An 18,963-nucleotide genomic window follows, 5' to 3' on the forward strand; every position below is an offset into this window, starting at 1 on the left:
CAAAACACTACATTCGAGTTTGAGATTTTGAAAAATAATATTGATAGTATTCGAAGTGAGTAGGTACTGCGAACATCTTTTTTAGAGGTCGGCGGATCATGGTAGGTTAGCGGACTGGAATATTTATTTATTTATTTATTTATTTAAATTAAATACACACAACAGGTCACGATCTTGCCGGACCCATAGGCGACATATCAATTTCGGGAGCAGATCGCAACCCAACAAAATGTGTACAATTACTACTATAATGAGATACAGCTTACAGTTATTTAAAGCGTGTTACAATAAAATCATAATTAAAAATTCAATAATTATATATTAGATATAAAAGAAAGACGATTAAAATAATTAAAATAATGCTTTCTTATACAATAACAAAATTACAAAATTAGACAACTAGGACATCATTTCACTATTTGACAAACATGTTCTTTAAATATGTTTATTCGATGATCAAATATATCAAAATCGGGAAATTTTTTGGATAAAATCATTGTATAAACGGCAGATACGAGATATAGGGTTATAAAAAGAGGTATTATTCCTGGTTAAAGATAAAGAAAAAGTATTGTTAGTCCGGAAGCGAAAAGCATTGCATTAAAATTAACAGTTGACAGTAGCGACGGAGAGTGGATAGATGAGTGAACGATTTTATGGAGTGTTATGAGTTCTAGCCTCTGTCGACGCTTTTCCAACGAGACAAGATTAAATTTCTCAAGAAGACTTTCGTAGCTAGATCCACTTCGTCCGATGTGGTAACGAAGAGAAACCAGCCTTAAGCAACGCTTCTGAAGTCGCTCAATGCGTCTGATGTGAATTGTATAGTGCGGTGACCATATGACACAGTTAAATTCTAGGATTGAACGAATCAGGGTTTTAAACAAATGTAAAAGACTAGATGGTGTAGTAGTAGTAGTAGTAGTAGTGAATAGTTTGGGAAAGGCTGTCCTAGATCAAGTAAATAATTTGTAAATAAACCAAGGCGGCATGTTTGTGGACAATAGTGTCTACGTTTGCGTAAAATGATATTGTATTTTTCACTAATAAATTTAAGTTTTTACGAATGGATACGAAAGCGTTTGATTGTGTTTAATGTTAGGTACTGATAGGATGTAGAATAAATTGCTAAGTATGTAGATTATTTCCTAGACAATATTTTATTAGATTTCCAAGGCTACGTTTTACAGTGATTTCATAACTGCTGTCTGCTTCAATATTTAGGATTGAATACTTATATAAACTGAGGTAGAAGCGGCATACGCGTAAAAACACGTTCCATTTGAAGGCAGCTAATTAGCCGGGTTGCGTTTAGTCGATTACGTTGCTTTTTTAGGCTAATGGTTAAGATGTATATTCTATCTTTGTCTCACTACAGAGTACGTGAATGCGTACGTTACTATGTTTATATGTGTAGAATGTTTATGTAGATAATACGGAACTTTTAATGCTAGTTTGTTCGCATAGACTGCCTCTACGTCAGTTTATATATCTATTTTAAGGGATTGTACATAAAAATTGGAACACAGGGCATAAAATAAAAAACCAAATAGGGACAATATTCATTTATTTCCACCGATCGATCAGTTACATGCGCAAACATTATCTAAAAACCAGTATTAACCAGACTAACTGCATTTCCTTTGAATACACATACAGCAGAACCTACATTTTATATCCACCAAGCTTATACAATCACCATAAAGATTTACAATATAAGATATGTCGGAAATAGCGTCTACGATAAAATTATTACGCATCAGTACAGTTGTTCTAAAAAGTACGTGGGTTTAAATATAAGTTACATACACATGCGTTACATGTAAAGGAACGTCATCTATAACATTAGTCTATATTAAATATAATTCGCGTAAAAAAATAATAAATAAATGTTCAGCCTCCGTTATTTCCTCTAACTACATTAAACGCGGTTATAAAATTTTGATGTTTATAAAACGCTAAAAAGTTGTATCTGGCAATTTATATAATATGTGGATTAACAAAATGGCCGCTTTGGCGCCAATTTCAAAGTTGAAGATATGTTAGTATACGCATTATTGCTATAAGGTTAGCACGTCGAAGTTTAGAGAAGTTAAATCTTTAAAACTCATCTAAAATACAATTTTTGTTACTTTTTATGGACAGACAATTTGTCATAGAACTATATAAAAATCAAAACATGGAAGATAAAAGACAAAAACACCTAAGCTATTAAATGAAAAAAGGGAATTACAAACAATAAATCTTTTACAAAATAAATCAAATATGGGAACATTTATTATCTATTCGAGCGGTAATTTTCAACATCGATTTTCACAAAGCACATCAAAAAGTTTTTAGAAAAGGTGTTTATATTTATTTAATAACACCGAAAATCATCAACAATATGACATATTTTAAAGGGAATGTAGATGCAAAAAAAAACTTTTTTCAAATTATTCAAATGAAATAAGTACACAGTATTTTTATTTTGTCTTTTTACTAAGAAATGCATACCTTTAGAAAACAAGACAAAATATATACTGCTACTTTAAAAATCTTTATCATGACATGACATTTGATAGTAGTTTGACATAGTTGACATAAAAAATGTCAAGTGTACAACAAAAAATATGTCAAATTGTTGATAATTCCGGGTTTAATCTAACAACAGGACGATTCTTATACCGATATGATTAGATAGACATAGATATGTTTATATTATTTATTTATTGGCAGTTAATATATACTTCTTAATGGAATAATCAAGTTAATACTTGAAATTTATAAGTTAAATAAATATAGAAGAGCAAATATTGTCTCGGTTTAGATATTTAGAGCTAGCGCGCACGAGCAACTTTGTCTCCGCAACTATTTTGTCTCCGCAACTATTTTGTCTCTCCCACCCATGGGCTAGTATGAAAGTGCGCGCACGTAGCGACGCAACTCCCCATACAAATTGATGGGAGAGACAAAATAGTTGCGGAGACAAAGTTGCTCGTGCGCGCTAGCTCTTAATTGCGTCTTTTGACGACTAAAGTTTTTACTGGTCGAATATGAAAAATCAAATACATTAACTTAGGCAATGGAATTCTAATCTTTCCTAAAATTTTAAGAAAAAAGAGGAAGTATTATTGTACAAAGTTTCAGTGTATTAAAGAAATAATTATTCTATTTTAGAAAAAAAAAGCACATTATAAAGAAAACCTTGTAATTATAGTTAGTAAAAAGATTCTGTTAAATGGAGGTGGCAATAAAACATCTATAATATAATATGTATGATAAATATTAAACTTAAAACACCTATATCATAAAATTAGTTACGATTTCCTTAAAAAGAATCATATCCATTCAATATCTACTCCTAAAAATAAGAATGTATACATCCGTCTCTTTCTAACTTAAGCATGAGCCATAAGAGAGAAAGAGACGACGCTATACATTTTTTACAATTACACATTTTATAATCACATTGAAACACAAATAATTCCAAATATTGTAATCGTTAAAAATACAAATTTGGCGAACATTGCTACATGTTTACAATTTACAAATTATAAATAGTGATGTGACAATTGTCGATATATATTCGTAAAATTAGGCGCGTATCATCGTTGCAAAACGTATGGGCATTGCGCCTTCGTAGTGATGTTATAGGGTATCGATAAAAATGTCATGTGCACCTGTTGAAATCGAACGTAATTAAATCCAAATTTATTTTTATATAGATAGTGATGTGAATATTTATCGATAGTTAACGTATTTTGGGCGCGGATCTATCGTTGCAGAGTTTGTTGCGACGTAGTGTTGCGCCTCGCTTGATCTGCTCCATTAGTGATGTGTGACATACGCGAGGATCCGGCTGGAAATCGATAAAATATAATAAGGTAATACTGAACAAAAATAAAATATTTAGAAGTAAATTTAATTTAATTTGTAAATTTTAAAATAATAAAATCCACGTATAAAGTGCGATTATAATTAATTTAATTAGTAGTATTATAAATATTATGTACCTGCGCCCTTGCATTAATAGTGTCTCTCACGATCGCACCGCGGTTGGACGCACGGCGTTGTAGTGTCGCTGATAATTTGTCCAAAAATGCCGGTTGGACTGCCGGGATTGCTGTGAGATAGATAAAATAATTAATTTCTATACAATTATAATAAATAATTATGAATAACTAGCGGTCCGCCCCGGCTTCGCCCGTGGTACCTACATGTTTAAACTATCCTATCTCTCAAGTTGGATCGAACTGCACATGGTGTGCGAATTTTATTATAATCGGTTAAGTGGTTTAGGAGTCCATTGAGGACAAACATTGTGACACGAGATTTATATATATTAAGATAATAAATCACTATTTCTTGTGATTGATTTTACGCAAGCATTCATTCTTTGCGCTCACTGCAAAGCTGGCGAAACGTCAGGATAACAATAAAATGAATAAATCTCATTTGAAATCCGTTAAAATCTATAATTTCCAAATAAATAATAATGAACAATATGAATTAAACAGCTTTTTAGTTATGCTATGCTATGTATTTTAAGTAACTATGATGTTTGGGATAGATCAGGACCATATTCAATTTATATACTCTGCAATAAATCTTATATAAGTATAATATATCTAATAATTTGACTTTCTTAATCAACTTCCAGCGATGCGAATGTATTTCAACTCGTCGTAATGACCAAAGTATTTTTATCATCTACTTTTCAACATGGAAAAAAACTTAATAAAAAATGTAACTCAAACGTACCCAAACAGGTATTTCATACTTTTTTTTATTTCATATCTAAAAAATTATTTGTCTGTAAAGTCGGTTTACTGTCGATAGTTGAACGTGACAACGTCCGATTGTGCTTCTTTGTCGCTCGTTCCGCGCTCTCGCTTGCACTTCAAGCCTTACATGGAACGCCTCAGAGCGAGGTAACGCCGCATGAGTCATGTTTTTTCGTGCGTGCAGCCGGCTCTATCGAATTATAAGACGTTGTCACGTCAAAAATACATAAAATTCCATACCTTTAGGCTTATGTGTATCAGCCGCGGTGATAGTGGATATAGCTCGACGACTCGTTCTGGGCGATAGTTGTGGAGCTAATTTAGCGCTTAAGCTGGCTATTAGACCACTCGCTGGAAAAATATAATATTTTTAATAAAAAATTAGTACAGTTTTAATGAAAATAACAGTCTTAAATACAGAACCTACAGGTAAAGAGCACATTTATACACACTACTGTCACTAAGAATCATTGTGTTATTATTACTTTAAGTAAATTTCAAGTCTGAGATATATCTGAAAACACATTTTCCATTATTATTTTTTTATTTGATTTTCAAACTCAAGCTCAGACTCAAACATTTATTTATTTAATTAGACTTCTTCTAGAAACACTTTTGAAACGTCATTACATATTTTAACATTTACCACCGATTCGGTAAGCAGTATGGTAAGCAGTATTGATTGATTGCATTAATCAACACATAAATACCTAATGTCATGTTAAAAATTATTTACACCCATATTTTTTAATACTTGATTTGATTGGTAGCATATACATCTAATTTTTCCATTGTACAACACAATTCTTAATTTATTTAATAAGCATTTCCAACAAAGTATACCAAATTTTAGCTATTTTTAGCTTTTAGCTATAGTTTATACAAACATACCCCAATTTTTTTCTACCCACATTTTCAAAAAATTGATTTGGTTTGATTTGATTTGATTAGATTACAATACTCACGCTGTCTATCAGCACTGTGCGATCTCGCTGCGAGCCGCGAGCTCAGCGCGGGCACTGCGTATATACCGTCCGCTTGACGACGCTCTGTTAGCTTTAGACCTGTATTCAAAGAAACACATAAATCGTCATTTTTATTAAGTTATTATTGAGCTATTGCATAGCTTCTATCGCGGGCCTTGAGCGCGGGGACCGAATCCAGAAATTCCGTAACGAAAAAACCTCACGCTCCCCACGGGGACGGGCGCGGAGGTGTGGCTTGAAGGCATAGCATGCAATAGCTTTACCGCGGCAGTCCCCGAGTGACACACGGCTTTTTGTTCTAACACAATCTATACTAATATTAGCCGAGGCACAGCTAGTTAAATATATACAAAAAAACCCACCAGTCTGTCCGTAATGCGATTCATTATGTATCCTCGGGCCGAAGCTTGAGAACGGCTTATCAGAATTACCGGGCGTTGAGGGAGACGAGGCTTGAGAGGAATCTTTTATTTCACCGTACATGTTACCTGAAAATGTGCTTTATTGTTAAAGCTGTAAGGGTTAAATTGGCTTGACTTGTTGTGTTCGAGTATTTAAATTTTTAATAGTACATACATACATATTTACATAAAAAAGATTTTTCATTTCTCATAACGCTTTGTATGACGTCCGCTTATTATGACGTGTTTGTCGATTCCCTTCGATGTCATTATAAACGGATTCCACTGTATTAGTATAATTTGCTAATCAAAAATGACATGGAGAAATGTATTTTATTTTTAAAATAACAAAGATTAGAATTGCTTGGCTAACTAGTTAGCTTCAGGTACTTTACAATATTTAAATTATAATCAGTTAGATCCAAGTTGAAATATATATTTTTCGTGTTAACAACTATTTTTAACAAAATATTTTAAGAAACAAATCAATTGAAGTCACTTCAATAGTTAAATAGTCTAATTCAGTCATTACATCATCACTTATTTTTCTGTGTTCGACCATTAACAAAAGTAAACCACAGAAAAACTATTTTTAAATTCATCTTGTACTAAAATACCTATTATTTTATCACAAAACATTGCTATACATAAAAAAGAACTCACTCGAACCACCATCCCTGAACAAATCCGAGTTAGAGCTGTTCAAGCTATTCTTCCTTACATACATAGAATTCTCGAATGCGATTCTATGCCCTGTTTGCCCGTAAATAGGGTTCAAACTGCCAGCAAAATTACTTTTAGCTTGCTGAAAAGTGCTCAATTGACTTTGGCTATCATAATTCTGATTCTGTTGATTCTGATTCTGGTTTTGTTGATTCTGATTCTGGTTCTGTTGATTCTGATTCTGGTTGATAGTTCGTCGTAAAAGGCCGGGAGAAGCCGGCATATGTTTCAGTTCAGTTAGTTGTTTAACTGTTTCCGCCACGTTTATGCCTTGATGACCTAGAATTGGAAATTAAAACAAGAATTAAATATTGCAAATGTTATGAAGTATGACTGAAGAATGAAATTAAACAAAGAATTTACGTTAATAGTACTATAATTCGTTTTTTACAGTACAATTTCCTTACAAACGTGACGAGAATTCTAATTCTCGTCTTTTTATTTATCTATAAATAAAAAGTCCCAAACTCAAATCAGAAGAAAAAAATGTATCATCGTGATTACGTCATGACTCACCGACTACGAATTATTTTTCTAAGAGAAGTAAAAATAATAAACATAATTATATTTACTTAAAATTTCATACAAATACATACCAGCACCGCTTTCATGATCAGGCTGCAAGAGGAAAGCCGGGGGCGGAGGCAAGTTGTCCGCGTCTGTTGTATTCAAATGTGCGTTTTGCACATTGCTCTGAAATTCATAACAAGAATAGTTACATAAAACCCTTTCTTGAAGGCCTGTCTTGAAGGAAGGAAATATTTGTGGAGCAGTCTGCCCTGTTTCCGCTTTCTTAAGATATGGGCGCCTTCAAGCAAAGAGCATATAAGTCCTTTAAAGGCCGGCAAACTAATCGCATTGCGATTGCTTATGGGCGACGGTTATCACCTAACAAGTGCACCACTAGCTCTTTTGCTGACTATTGTATTTTTATAAAGAAAAATATCATACTTAAAAAAAATTTTCAAATAAATCAATGGCTACCTAGACGAGATTTAGAGGCTTTGTAAGGTTGGCGACATTGTGTTAGTCTCTGATTGAAAAATATTTAATTTGCTTTTCTTTTGCATAAAATATAGCATACACATCGTTTCCATTCATTCGTTCAATTAATAATCCTGAAATCCCACTTAAACACATTCTGATAAAACCCAACTACTCAAAATAAAAAAAAGTACAAATTTTGATTATTAATAAATTAAAACACATTCCTTTTCACAACTACCCTCACCTGCACAAAAGGTCGTTGCGGTCTCGATATAGAAGACGAGCGTCGTACCGGCGGCGGGGGCTTGCCCACTGAACTGGACGAACCGCGACGTGACCATACTGATGGAGTCGCTAGAAACACATGTATAATATTATGTTTAGATGACTAAAAGGGTAAATAAGAAGTAATTGGGAAGAAGAATAGTTGCTGGATACGAAAACATAGAAGTTCTGTTTAGCCATCTAAATTCCTCCGGAGGAAACAGTACATATTATAAAAGTGAACTAAGTGTACAGAAAGATATCAAACATTGGAGAAAATACAAGATGCTTTGTAGCACTACGAAAGAGGAGTAGATAGATAGTTTTATTTCAAATATCTACGAAAAACTTGTAGCACGGTCAAACAAATCCAATGAAAATCAAATCAGAATTGGGAAGGGACAAAAAACATTATGACTTACTTTTTATGAATTCGTTTATAATTAGTCTCAGGTCTGATAGGTAAAATACATATTATATTCGTTTTTGTGATAGAAATGATGTTGTTAAAAGTTACATCTTCTTACATAAAAACCTAAATCTATCGTGCGCTAAACATTTTTTAAGATATATGTATAATACAAACAAAACTCGTGCTTTAACTAAAACATTTACAGAAACAAAAATAAAAACAAGCAATAACAGAACAGTAAAAAAAGTAAAATCGGCATACCTTGTCTTGTCTTTCTTCGAGGTACTTACAGAATCTGTCCCAAACATCGTCTATCGTTCAAGAAAGCATTAACCTGATTATTTATTGTTCCTAAACGAAGGAAATAAAAAACCATACACTTACACTTTACTACAGTACCTTTTCTAAGGTGCACGTTTTCCTTTCTTCCATTCTTCTAGTGCTATCACCAGACATATTGTATGTTGATTATATTGTTCGCCTTATTAACCGCCACCCACAAAGAATATTCCTTCTCCTGCCATTTTAACTACCTAGTTTATTCCTTCCTATCCTACCCTTTCTATCTCCGCTTTTTTCCCCACTTACCAGACATAGACACCGGTCGTCGTTTCGGCACAGCCGGCTTGCCCACAGTAGCAAACGTTGGCTGATCAAGCTCTTCCAAGCTCCTAACAGCTATTCCTATACCTTATTACCCGCCAGATTCACTCTGAATGACCTTTTACCCAGTAAATTATTAATCCTGCCCATTTTACCATCTACTTTCCCCTACCACCACCCTTCCTATTACCTTTTTAGCGCCAGAATCACTCCCAGTTCCTTTCTACCCAGTAATTTCTCTATCCCTTTTTACCATCAATACCATTAAATTTCTCCGCTTTTTTCCCCACTTACCAGACATAGAAACAGGTCGTCGTTTCGGCACAGCCGGTTTGCCCACAGTAGCAAACGTTGGCTGATCCAACTCTTCCAAGCTCCTAACAGCTTCTTCCAAGCTGCCCAGAGACACGGAGAAGCTGTCCCGCGCTGCGGCGACCGCGTCACGCCGTAACGTGACTATCTCTGACGTGACTACGTAAGCGGGACATGCGGGTTGTATGGCGTGTTGGGTGTGGAATAATATGATTTTTGGATTGGCTGGTCTTTTTTTGTTTTATTTCTTGGCATAAAACTTAATACAGATTATTGTCAAAATAAGTTATTCTGTTTTGTATTTCTTGGCATACAACTTAACATAGATATAATATTGACATAATGAAGACTTTGTAATCGTGATACTGATGGACAGGCTTAGCATGTGGTAATAAACGATGTGGGCATATTTAAAAGTAAGGATCTTTTGATCGCAATATTGATGGATTAATGAACTCAAATTAGCGCTGCAGTTGTACTTTTGCTGTATTTAGAACTTTTTTTTGTGCAACTGCTTACAAACAATACTTTTTATATCCTCGGAATATAAAGATATATTTCTAATAGTTATATCTGTTATGTCGTTTTAATAGAACCATATCCAATCATATTACTCCAGCTCCAATATAAACAAAAATGTAAATAGCAAATTAAAATTAAATCAACATCATAAAACAACACTAGCTCTAACATTAAAAAACATTTGTATCTATACGTATTATAATAGTAATATTATGCAATTTCACCAAAATTGCAACTTATTGACGGTATTTCTAACATTCATAAAATAGTTAATTAATGAAGTTATTAGTTATTAATTTTGGTGAAATTGGTCTTTGAAAACAAATAGACTGTTATTTTCACAAAACTAGTGTGGTGATGAATGGGAAAATAAATTACACAAATCATAATTCATATACGATCCTATATGATTTCTGTAATTTATTTTTCGGTAGAGTACTTCCTTATCTTTGGGTTTAACCAATGAGCAATATTTTTCTGATAAAACGTTTGTTATTATGGATCGTCCATGAAACATTCTAATCTGATGTACATATTAAAAAAAAGGAAGGAATTCGTTCCAAATATGCTCTGTTACTACTCGACCTTCAAAACTCGAATTTCAAAAATTATTTTCTTAGCGAAAGGCATTGATTCTCCCTAATGAAATAAACTAAATTTAAACTTTGTTATCATCACTAATATACAAGGACGAAGCCAGCACAAACGGCTAGTTAATAGTTAAAACCTGTAAAAATCTTCTACCTTTTAATTCTAACTTCACACTACCCAGTCTATTCCTTTCCAAAAGCAAAACATCCTATCTCACACACACGGGGCACACAAAAAGCAACTCTATCCCGTACACACAAGACTCACCATCGGCGAGCGACGCCTGGTGGTGCGCGTGGTCTTCAGCCGCGAAAGCACCTTGACTTCCATAGCCACTTGACGATTCGAGGGACGATTCGCTTGCTGACGATTCAGAGCACACCTGGAATTTGATAAAAAAAGCTTATTTAATTATATTTTTATGTAAGATTAAGTGTTAAAATAGGTACATATATGAGTACACTAGCTGTGCTCCGCAGTTTTACCCACAGATCTCCGCTTCTATTGGTCTTAGCATGATGATATATAGCCTATAGCCTTCCTCGATAAATGGGCTATCTAACACCGAAAGAATTTTTCAAATCGAACCAGTAGTTCCTGAGATTAGCGCGTTCAAACAAACAAACAAACTCTCGAGCCAATAGACTGTATAAATATGTATACATACAGGAATATACAATACAAATATAGCAAAGAAGAAAATCAAATATTCAAAAATAAAAGAATTCAACGGATTCGTAGATTTCCCAAATTAAATTCAACGAGAACGAAAAAGTATTGAAATCAGTTAAAAATCTTTAATTTTTGTTTGTGGTTGATTGACCAATTTAGGTCCGATTTTTTCAATCCATAGTTAAAACTTAACTAACTTAATATTAAAATTTCACCCGTAAACTGTCAAGGACGGCCAAAGAATACATTTTTGAAATGGTAGTTTAGTACGTTATTCGACGAATAAGTATTAACCAAGGATTGAAAAATCAGCCCTTAACTTACTCTCTTAACACCTTGAAAAAATCTCCAATACTGTATTTCAATCCAATCCTTAGATTTCCAACGAAACGAATCTCTTAGGAAATTGGCCATAATATTTCAAAAAAAAAGTTTTTTCTAATCTTTATGTAAATTATTGTAGAATTTAAAACTCATAAAAAAATAAAATCAATAACGTACTAACAAATTTTAACTTCCTAATCAACGCAAAATTCTCAATGCAAATAATTAATTTTACGGCTAGGTTGTCAAACTACCAAAACTATCAACCGAAAATATCTTCTAGTATTGTCTGGCTTAAACAATGAACACAATTGAGGTGTTTATATTATGAATGCTAAACATATTTCGATACAGTTTTTGCTTTTTAAGTCTACAAGTCAAAAGAATACAGTCTACCCCTGTGGTACTACCATCTAAAAATTCTACTAAAATATTAACTAGCTTTCCGCCCATGGCTTCGCCCGCGTTTTCAAAGAAAAACCTGCGTATCTACCGTTCCCGTGGGATTTCCGGGATAACACCTACCCTATGTGTTAATCTAAGTTACCCTCTATATGTGTGCTAAATTTCATTGAAATCGGTCCAGTAGTTTATGCGTGAAAACCATACATACATAATTAAAAACCTTTCCTCTTTATAATATTAGTATAGATATTAAAATAGATTTCTATAGTAATTTTTCATCCAGGTTCATAAGTAAAAAAATACAAATTGTTGAAACATTATACCTACTTATGTAAGTAGGTTGTTATATAATTAATCTAAGTTTATTATGAATTAGGCTTCTATGGATATTTTGAGAGTATATTTTTATAAAGCACGTTATTGTTAATTCATGTTTGCGAATAGTTTTCATCGACGCTACGAACAATGCTCCATTCTCAGCTGAATTACGTTAAGAAATTTTATCGAGACCGACATTATTTGATACTTTGAATATCCACCATTAAACTTAAACTTGAAACGCAAATGTAACTACGTACATAAAATATATTTTTTTATATTTTCTACGAATTAATCCTAGTTATATAGATCAATTTAATGAAAATTCGTAGAGCCATTTCCTATGCATTAATATTCGGAATATATACTTAGCGCAAAACTCACTGATATATCAACACATAGCCGAAACTATTGGACTGTACAGAATGAAATTTTTCTTAATTTGCATGCAGATAGCCACTATGTAGTGGGCATCCAATAAGAAAGGATTTTGATTAATTCAACCTCAAGGGCTAATAAAATAGGGAATGTAAGTTTGTACCGAGAAAATTTATTTTAACAATGCGGGAGACGCTGCATGCAACAGCTAGTTGAGATAATATTTTATAATGCACGTTTAAAGATTTAAGATGTGATCTTAAGAGTCACTATTCTCATAAACCAACGATCAAAACCAATCAGTCGCGTATACTACAACTACTATGGCATTATATCGGTATTGGTAATACATCTAGTGGCAGTAGAAAAACAGCACTGTAACAAACGCACGTATCGAATTATGAAAAATTTCATCGCTATATTACATATTTTGTGAGTAATTTATTATTTTTATTAACTTGCTGATAAAGTGAAAGACGTTTGATTTTTTTGTTGTACCAAATAAGCTCCTAAACTAAAGGACTAAATTTAATAGAGCATCTTTTCTTACTATCTCTTTATTGCCTACTTAATAATTATAATTTTGACACCAAAAATAGACAGTTCCTATATAAACTACGTGATTGGAATCCATTTCTTCTCTATGAGAAATAATCTTTTGTTTTCATTGTGTTTAAACTTTAGTTTGAGATAAAAAAAAATTAATGTTAATTTTTATTTTTAATGTTCATTTTAATACTTTTTCAAAATTTAATCAATGTAATATTACCTGTTTTAACATTTTATAACGCATTTACGAGTAACGATTACAAGTCTTAATCATAAAATACGATTAAATACGTGAATCATGGTACAATAATTGAAAAACATTGCATGCTTATTGAACATTCCTTATTATGTTTGCATGTTCGGATCAGTAGTTCCGAAGATTACACCCTACAAATAAACATAGAAATTTTACCCCTATATTTATATATACCTATTATAGTATCGTAGCTTATCACTCGTGGCTTCGCCCGCTTTGTCTAAAACTTAATAAATGACCTATACATATACTTAAAACCATCTTCATTAACCACTCTATCTATTAAAAACAAAACCGCATCAAAAACAGTTGCGTAGTTTTAAAGATTCACGCATATATAATTATGTCTTTAATATATATTACAGGGTGTCCAACATACTCTTGAGTGCAGGATGGTAAGTAGTACTTCACTAAATCGAATCAATTAGCTTTGGAAAACACCGTAACTTTCTGTATACCAACAAATTATGCGTATCATTTAATACATATATATAGATTACTAACTGTATTTACTTCCATATTCATAGGACACATGTTTTTACAACTGAATTAATTTGATAAAATAGGTTGTTTAATAGTTATTATTTATGTTATTTACGAAGAAGCTTTTATTAAATCAATTATTTTTCTTGGGCAAGAAAACTACTGAATCAATTGACTGAAAATTGGTAGATTTTAGTCCCTAATTAAATGCAAATTTTCTAGTATGCAAGACGCCTATTAACACTATACTAAATTAAATACCAAATGACCTAACAACAAACACATGCGTATAGGAATTTATTCTTTATGCTCATTAAATACCAATAAAGAAGAGAAAACATTCGTTTCCATCAATCACTAATCAATATAACATTAATAATACCAATTATATGCTTGTGTGTATTAAATTCTGTTTTTATGGCAACAAGTATAAAAATTCGCAAGAATTTGTATACAATTGTGATAATCTGTAAACATAAACTACCGTAAGTATTGTAATAACAAAATTACTGTATCGATTGGAGTATGGTTTATGTATCTGTATAGTAAACCATATTCAAACAAGTTTTAGGAAAATCTTGAAAGGACCGTAAAAAATTGTCGATTTGAACAATAGGTCCCTGAACATTGTTTTTTGAAGAATACGTGAATTGAACGGGTTTATATAAATTAGAGATTAGTTCAATATATTTAATTTAAAAATGCAAATTATAAAACTTTACTGCGATATGAACGCTATTATGTCATCGAGATACACGAATAACACTCCAAAATACGGGATTTCCGATAAATAGTAGGAACATGAAAAATATTAACTCCTTTTTCTGTTTCTACTGTACATACCAACTAATACTGATAAAAGGAACCTATAAAACCTTTTTTGTCTCACTTGAAATTTCAAATTTGTAAAACCTTTTGCATATAATAATATGTAAATAACGTTTACTTTGGCCTGCCTATACCAATATTATTTTGCCTGACAAAACAAATTAATTTTCTAACTAAGTACTTAATTTTATTGAAGTGAAACTTTTGAAGTGAAACTTCTTTATCGGGGTTGGAATTTTTTCCAACGCGTAACGCGTAACGAAAAATGTTACACTACATTTTTATGTAGTGTAACATTTTTCGTTACGCGTAACATTTTTCCGTAACGCGCCATCTTTTTCTTATCCCTACCACGCGTGATTCGACGTATTTCTGTAAAGTTGCATACAGTAAATTATTTTTTCGAAAAATAAGGTCATAAAGAAGTTTCACTTCTTACGTGTGTACACTAGTACACGCACACATTTTTTTTTATTCCAGTCCCTACGGTTCAGAAGATTTGAAGGCTGCATACAAATCTGGAGAGATGCTGGACCAAAATCCTCCGATAACCTTACAGAATATCATTAGGAAGTTAAAAGAGAGTGGGGTATTTGATGCTGATACAGCCAATCTCAATAGCAGAGAGAGGAAGGAGCTTAGCAAGCTGTATGAGGCTGTTGAAATCATGGTTAGTATATTTAAGGTATTTTTATGTCATAATTGCTTTTGCCCGCGTTGTGTTAAACTGAACAGATTATATACAAAACGTTTTAGCACTCTATGTTAAATAGAAATTGCATCAAAATCCGTAGTGTATTTTAAAAGATTTTAGCACGTAGTGTCATACAGACAGTCAAACAGCGGGAAACGACTTTGTTTTATTAATTCCATTCTCAATTTGACTGATATTTTTTGTGTGTTACCGCAGAGCTTTCGACCGGGCGAATAGATTTTGATAATGACATTATTATTTTTTATGGCTAGTGCCTTCCGGTTGTTCCCATTTAAATTTCATCCAGTTCTGGCTATTCAAAGGTCATTTAGGTTTTAAAATGAAACTTTTATTACATCGTCTCAAACTTTTTGGTCTGTGTAGCACATGTCGCGTGTATCGCGGCTGCCGAGTAGGTATACCTACTCGGCAGCCGACCGTCACGCGACATGCGCTACACAAAGCAGTGTTCGGAACCGTTCGAAGAGTTTCACTTTTACCGTGGTTTCATAAAACCACACAACATTTTTTTATTAAAAAAATAATTATTTAATTTTAATTTCCTTTTTAAGGTGACATCAAGAAACCGTCAACCGTCGACCGTACAAAATGTATTCTCTTCGCTACGATTGGTCGAGAGAGTGGTGAAGAAACAACTTAAGGAGGGCCAGCTATCCGAGTCTTTGGCGTCTAAGTTCAATTGGGATAAAATGTAAGGTTTTAATCATTTTTTACTTAAAAAAATATTAATTTGTCATGAGTCGATAGTTTAACCGACCTCATTGGAGATTTATTTTAAAAAATATGCCTTGATATTGAGACTTCAATATATGAACAGAAAAATGTTGTAGAACCCACGCAGTTTTTCGATATCTTAAAAAAATATATTTCAATTATCCTACATAAATTATAACATTACGAAAACACTGCTGGGAATAGAATATTTATAAACATTTGCCATTATACATTAAAGCAGTTTTCTATTCACGAAAGTCTGAAAAACTATCCTTTCGTAATTTTGTAATGAAGTTTACGTTATGACAATATCTTTTACTTACAAACAATTAAATCTTTTTTTTTAATAATATTTTCGGATAAAACTACATCTTTTTCTTTCAGTTCAGCGCGTATCGTGCGAGAGAGACCGATATATCATTTAGACAAGGACACCAACATGAGAGTGTTTGAAATTGCGTAGCATTTAATTATAATAATGTATTTTATAGCTTATAGTTTAATTATAAGAAATTTTTGAACTACCCTCCTCATTTTTATTTTTGTTTACTACACGTAATCACTTTTAACATTGTTTTTTTTGCCATTTAATATTTTACAATAGGGTCTATAATTTCTAGAAGCTAGTATAACTAAGGAATACTGAGTTTCGAGTCGATTAGGCTGCTACATCCCTGCTTATTTAAGATTTTATTATAGTTTTTTTAAATAAATGCATATTTTAAAAGTTGTTTTCTTTATGATCCAAAAATATATATTGGAATAAGTTCTTAAACGTTGTTTCACCGCTAATATAATAAAGCAGAAAGATTTAATTTTATTATTATATTTCAAATGGTAAAATCAAAAAGATATTACCAAATACTTTATTACAAACCGATTTCAAAAATTCTTTCACCAACACAAACCTCCATAATTCCCGCTTGTCCCTCCATCAATATTTTTCATTTATTAATATTATTTTCTACAAAATCCTACCTTTTCCTGTTGCGCAAATTCCCCGTGTTGTTGCTGCGCACGTGACGCCGCCATTGTAGCCAACTCAGACATGTTCACGTACAACGCTTGCGGCATTTCTGAAAAAATATTTTATAAGTTAATATTTTTTAATAATTTTTAATACGAATAAAGTTTTTAATATTTCCCATTATGATATTTCTTTTAGTATGAAAAGGACCTTACAGCTTACAGCAGCAGCTTTTTTCACACTTAACAATTTAAATATGCCTATGAATAGGTATTCTAAAAGAGAAAAAATATGCATATTATGCAGTAGAAATAATATAACAAAATATGAAGGTTTTTACAGACGTGCAAATGATTATTTCTTGCCAAAAACTAATAAAAACCATTTGATTGCAAATATGGACAAACATAATTTAATATCTGGAAAAATGGAATGAAAATCTATTTGTTATAAGTTATAACTGTGATAAAACTCTACATAAGACTCTACAAAAATTATATTTTTTTCCAAAAACGCGGGTACTTTTAAAAAAACAAAAAAAAATGTAATTACCTTTAGTCAAATGCGGCGGTAGTGACGACGGCTTCGGTTTCATTTCGCTGTGTAATGTCGAGTTGGCTTTAGACGGCACTAGAGGTCTCTCTAGCGAGGAACATCTCTGTTGAAAATATTATTTATTTATTTATAACACTTTATTGCACAAACAAAATTAGGACAAAAATTACATTAAGATACAAAAGGAAGGCATAGTTTGTACAAGAGGCGGCCTTATTGCTAAGCAGCAATCTCTACCAGGCAACCTGATGGGAAAGGAAATGTATGAAGTTAATGATTAAACAATGTTTACAAAATTACAAAAATATATTTACACATACAAGGAAATTCGTTGTAGTTACAGTATTTATAACTCAATTCTCCACTTGGGTTAGGATAATAGCTACTTTTATATACAGGAAGGGAAAAAATATCCCAAAAAATGTGTATGATCAATAATTCAATTGTTATTGGTCGCTTGAAATAAAATAAAATGCCGATATGTAATGTTTCATCAACAATCAATTTTAAAATAGAACACTTTTTTAAACACTTACCTTGTCCTGCCAACATAACAGTAGTAGATACAATAAAAACTTAAACTAGGACATACAGCACAGAAGGCGGCATTAATACTAACAAGTAATTTCTGCTAGGCAACCAGCAGATTGTGTGAAAACAACATTACCAAAGATGAATGAATGTAAAATGTTAAACATTTAAACATAAATAGATAACTTGAAATAAAAAAGATACTTATGTTTATCAAGTAAAAGTAAATAAAAAAAATTGGTTGTCTGTAAAGTCGGTTTACTGACGATAGTTGAACGTGACAACGTCCGATTGTGCTTCTTTGTCGCTCGTTCCGCGCTCTCGCTCGCACTTCAAGCCTTACATGGAACGCCTCAGAGCGAGGTAACGCCGCATGAGTCATGTTTTTTCGTTCGTGCAGCCAGCTCTATCGAATTATAAGACGTTGTCACGTCAAAAGTCACAAAAAATTACAAAAAATGACAAAAAAAACTCACAGTGGGCAATGGCGGTCTAGCGTATATGCCCGTGTCGCGTTGATTCTCCGAAAATGTGTGCACGCTCAGCGCGGGACGAGTGTGAGCGCGTTCTGAACCTGCTAAAATATAAATAACATTAAATAAATAGGATTTTGATATATTTGCATGGATAAATAATTAAAAAAAAGACGTGTGGCACTCGGGGACTGCCACGGTAAAGCTATTGCATGCTATGCCTTCAAG

The 18,963-nt window shown here is 32.5% G+C and overlaps 2 protein-coding genes across 3 annotated transcripts in view; one reads left to right on the top strand and one right to left on the bottom strand.

The window, feature by feature from the left end:
* Positions 1 to 3,674: 3,674 nt before the first annotated feature.
* Positions 3,675 to 18,963, bottom strand: part of mim (missing-in-metastasis) — a 142,466-nt gene continuing 127,177 nt past the window's right edge. The window contains exons 13-25 of the mRNA XM_090114895.1: positions 18,739 to 18,839; positions 17,729 to 17,834; positions 17,188 to 17,285; positions 10,835 to 10,949; positions 9,437 to 9,613; positions 8,108 to 8,217; positions 7,473 to 7,569; positions 6,817 to 7,155; positions 6,115 to 6,240; positions 5,732 to 5,830; positions 5,007 to 5,117; positions 3,996 to 4,105; positions 3,675 to 3,841 (exon numbers count right to left, since the gene is read on the bottom strand). Of these exons, the coding sequence (XP_089971021.1) occupies positions 3,734 to 3,841; positions 3,996 to 4,105; positions 5,007 to 5,117; positions 5,732 to 5,830; positions 6,115 to 6,240; positions 6,817 to 7,155; positions 7,473 to 7,569; positions 8,108 to 8,217; positions 9,437 to 9,613; positions 10,835 to 10,949; positions 17,188 to 17,285; positions 17,729 to 17,834; positions 18,739 to 18,839 (1,697 nt within the window). The 3' untranslated portion in view covers positions 3,675 to 3,733. The remainder of the gene's footprint in view (positions 3,842 to 3,995; positions 4,106 to 5,006; positions 5,118 to 5,731; positions 5,831 to 6,114; positions 6,241 to 6,816; positions 7,156 to 7,472; positions 7,570 to 8,107; positions 8,218 to 9,436; positions 9,614 to 10,834; positions 10,950 to 17,187; positions 17,286 to 17,728; positions 17,835 to 18,738; positions 18,840 to 18,963) is intronic.
* Positions 13,035 to 16,784, top strand: LOC149898742 (uncharacterized). Of its 2 annotated transcripts, XM_090115216.1 has the most exons (5): positions 13,035 to 13,096; positions 13,835 to 13,864; positions 15,261 to 15,450; positions 16,047 to 16,186; positions 16,594 to 16,784. In XM_090115216.1, exons 1-5 carry the CDS (start codon positions 13,065 to 13,067, stop codon positions 16,670 to 16,672), a joined length of 471 nt encoding a protein of 156 aa, XP_089971342.1. In that variant the 5' UTR covers positions 13,035 to 13,064; the 3' UTR covers positions 16,673 to 16,784. The 2 variants fall into 2 exon arrangements, with proteins under 2 accessions (XP_089971342.1, XP_089971343.1); XM_090115217.1 differs by lacking the exon at positions 13,835 to 13,864 and having other exon boundaries at positions 13,043 to 13,096.

The sequence above is a fragment of the Colias eurytheme genome, chromosome 22, assembly GCF_061535395.1.
Source record: "Colias eurytheme isolate Ceu_HAF_F1 chromosome 22, ilColEury1 Martin Lab GWU primary, whole genome shotgun sequence".
Lineage (NCBI taxonomy): Eukaryota > Metazoa > Arthropoda > Insecta > Lepidoptera > Pieridae > Colias > Colias eurytheme.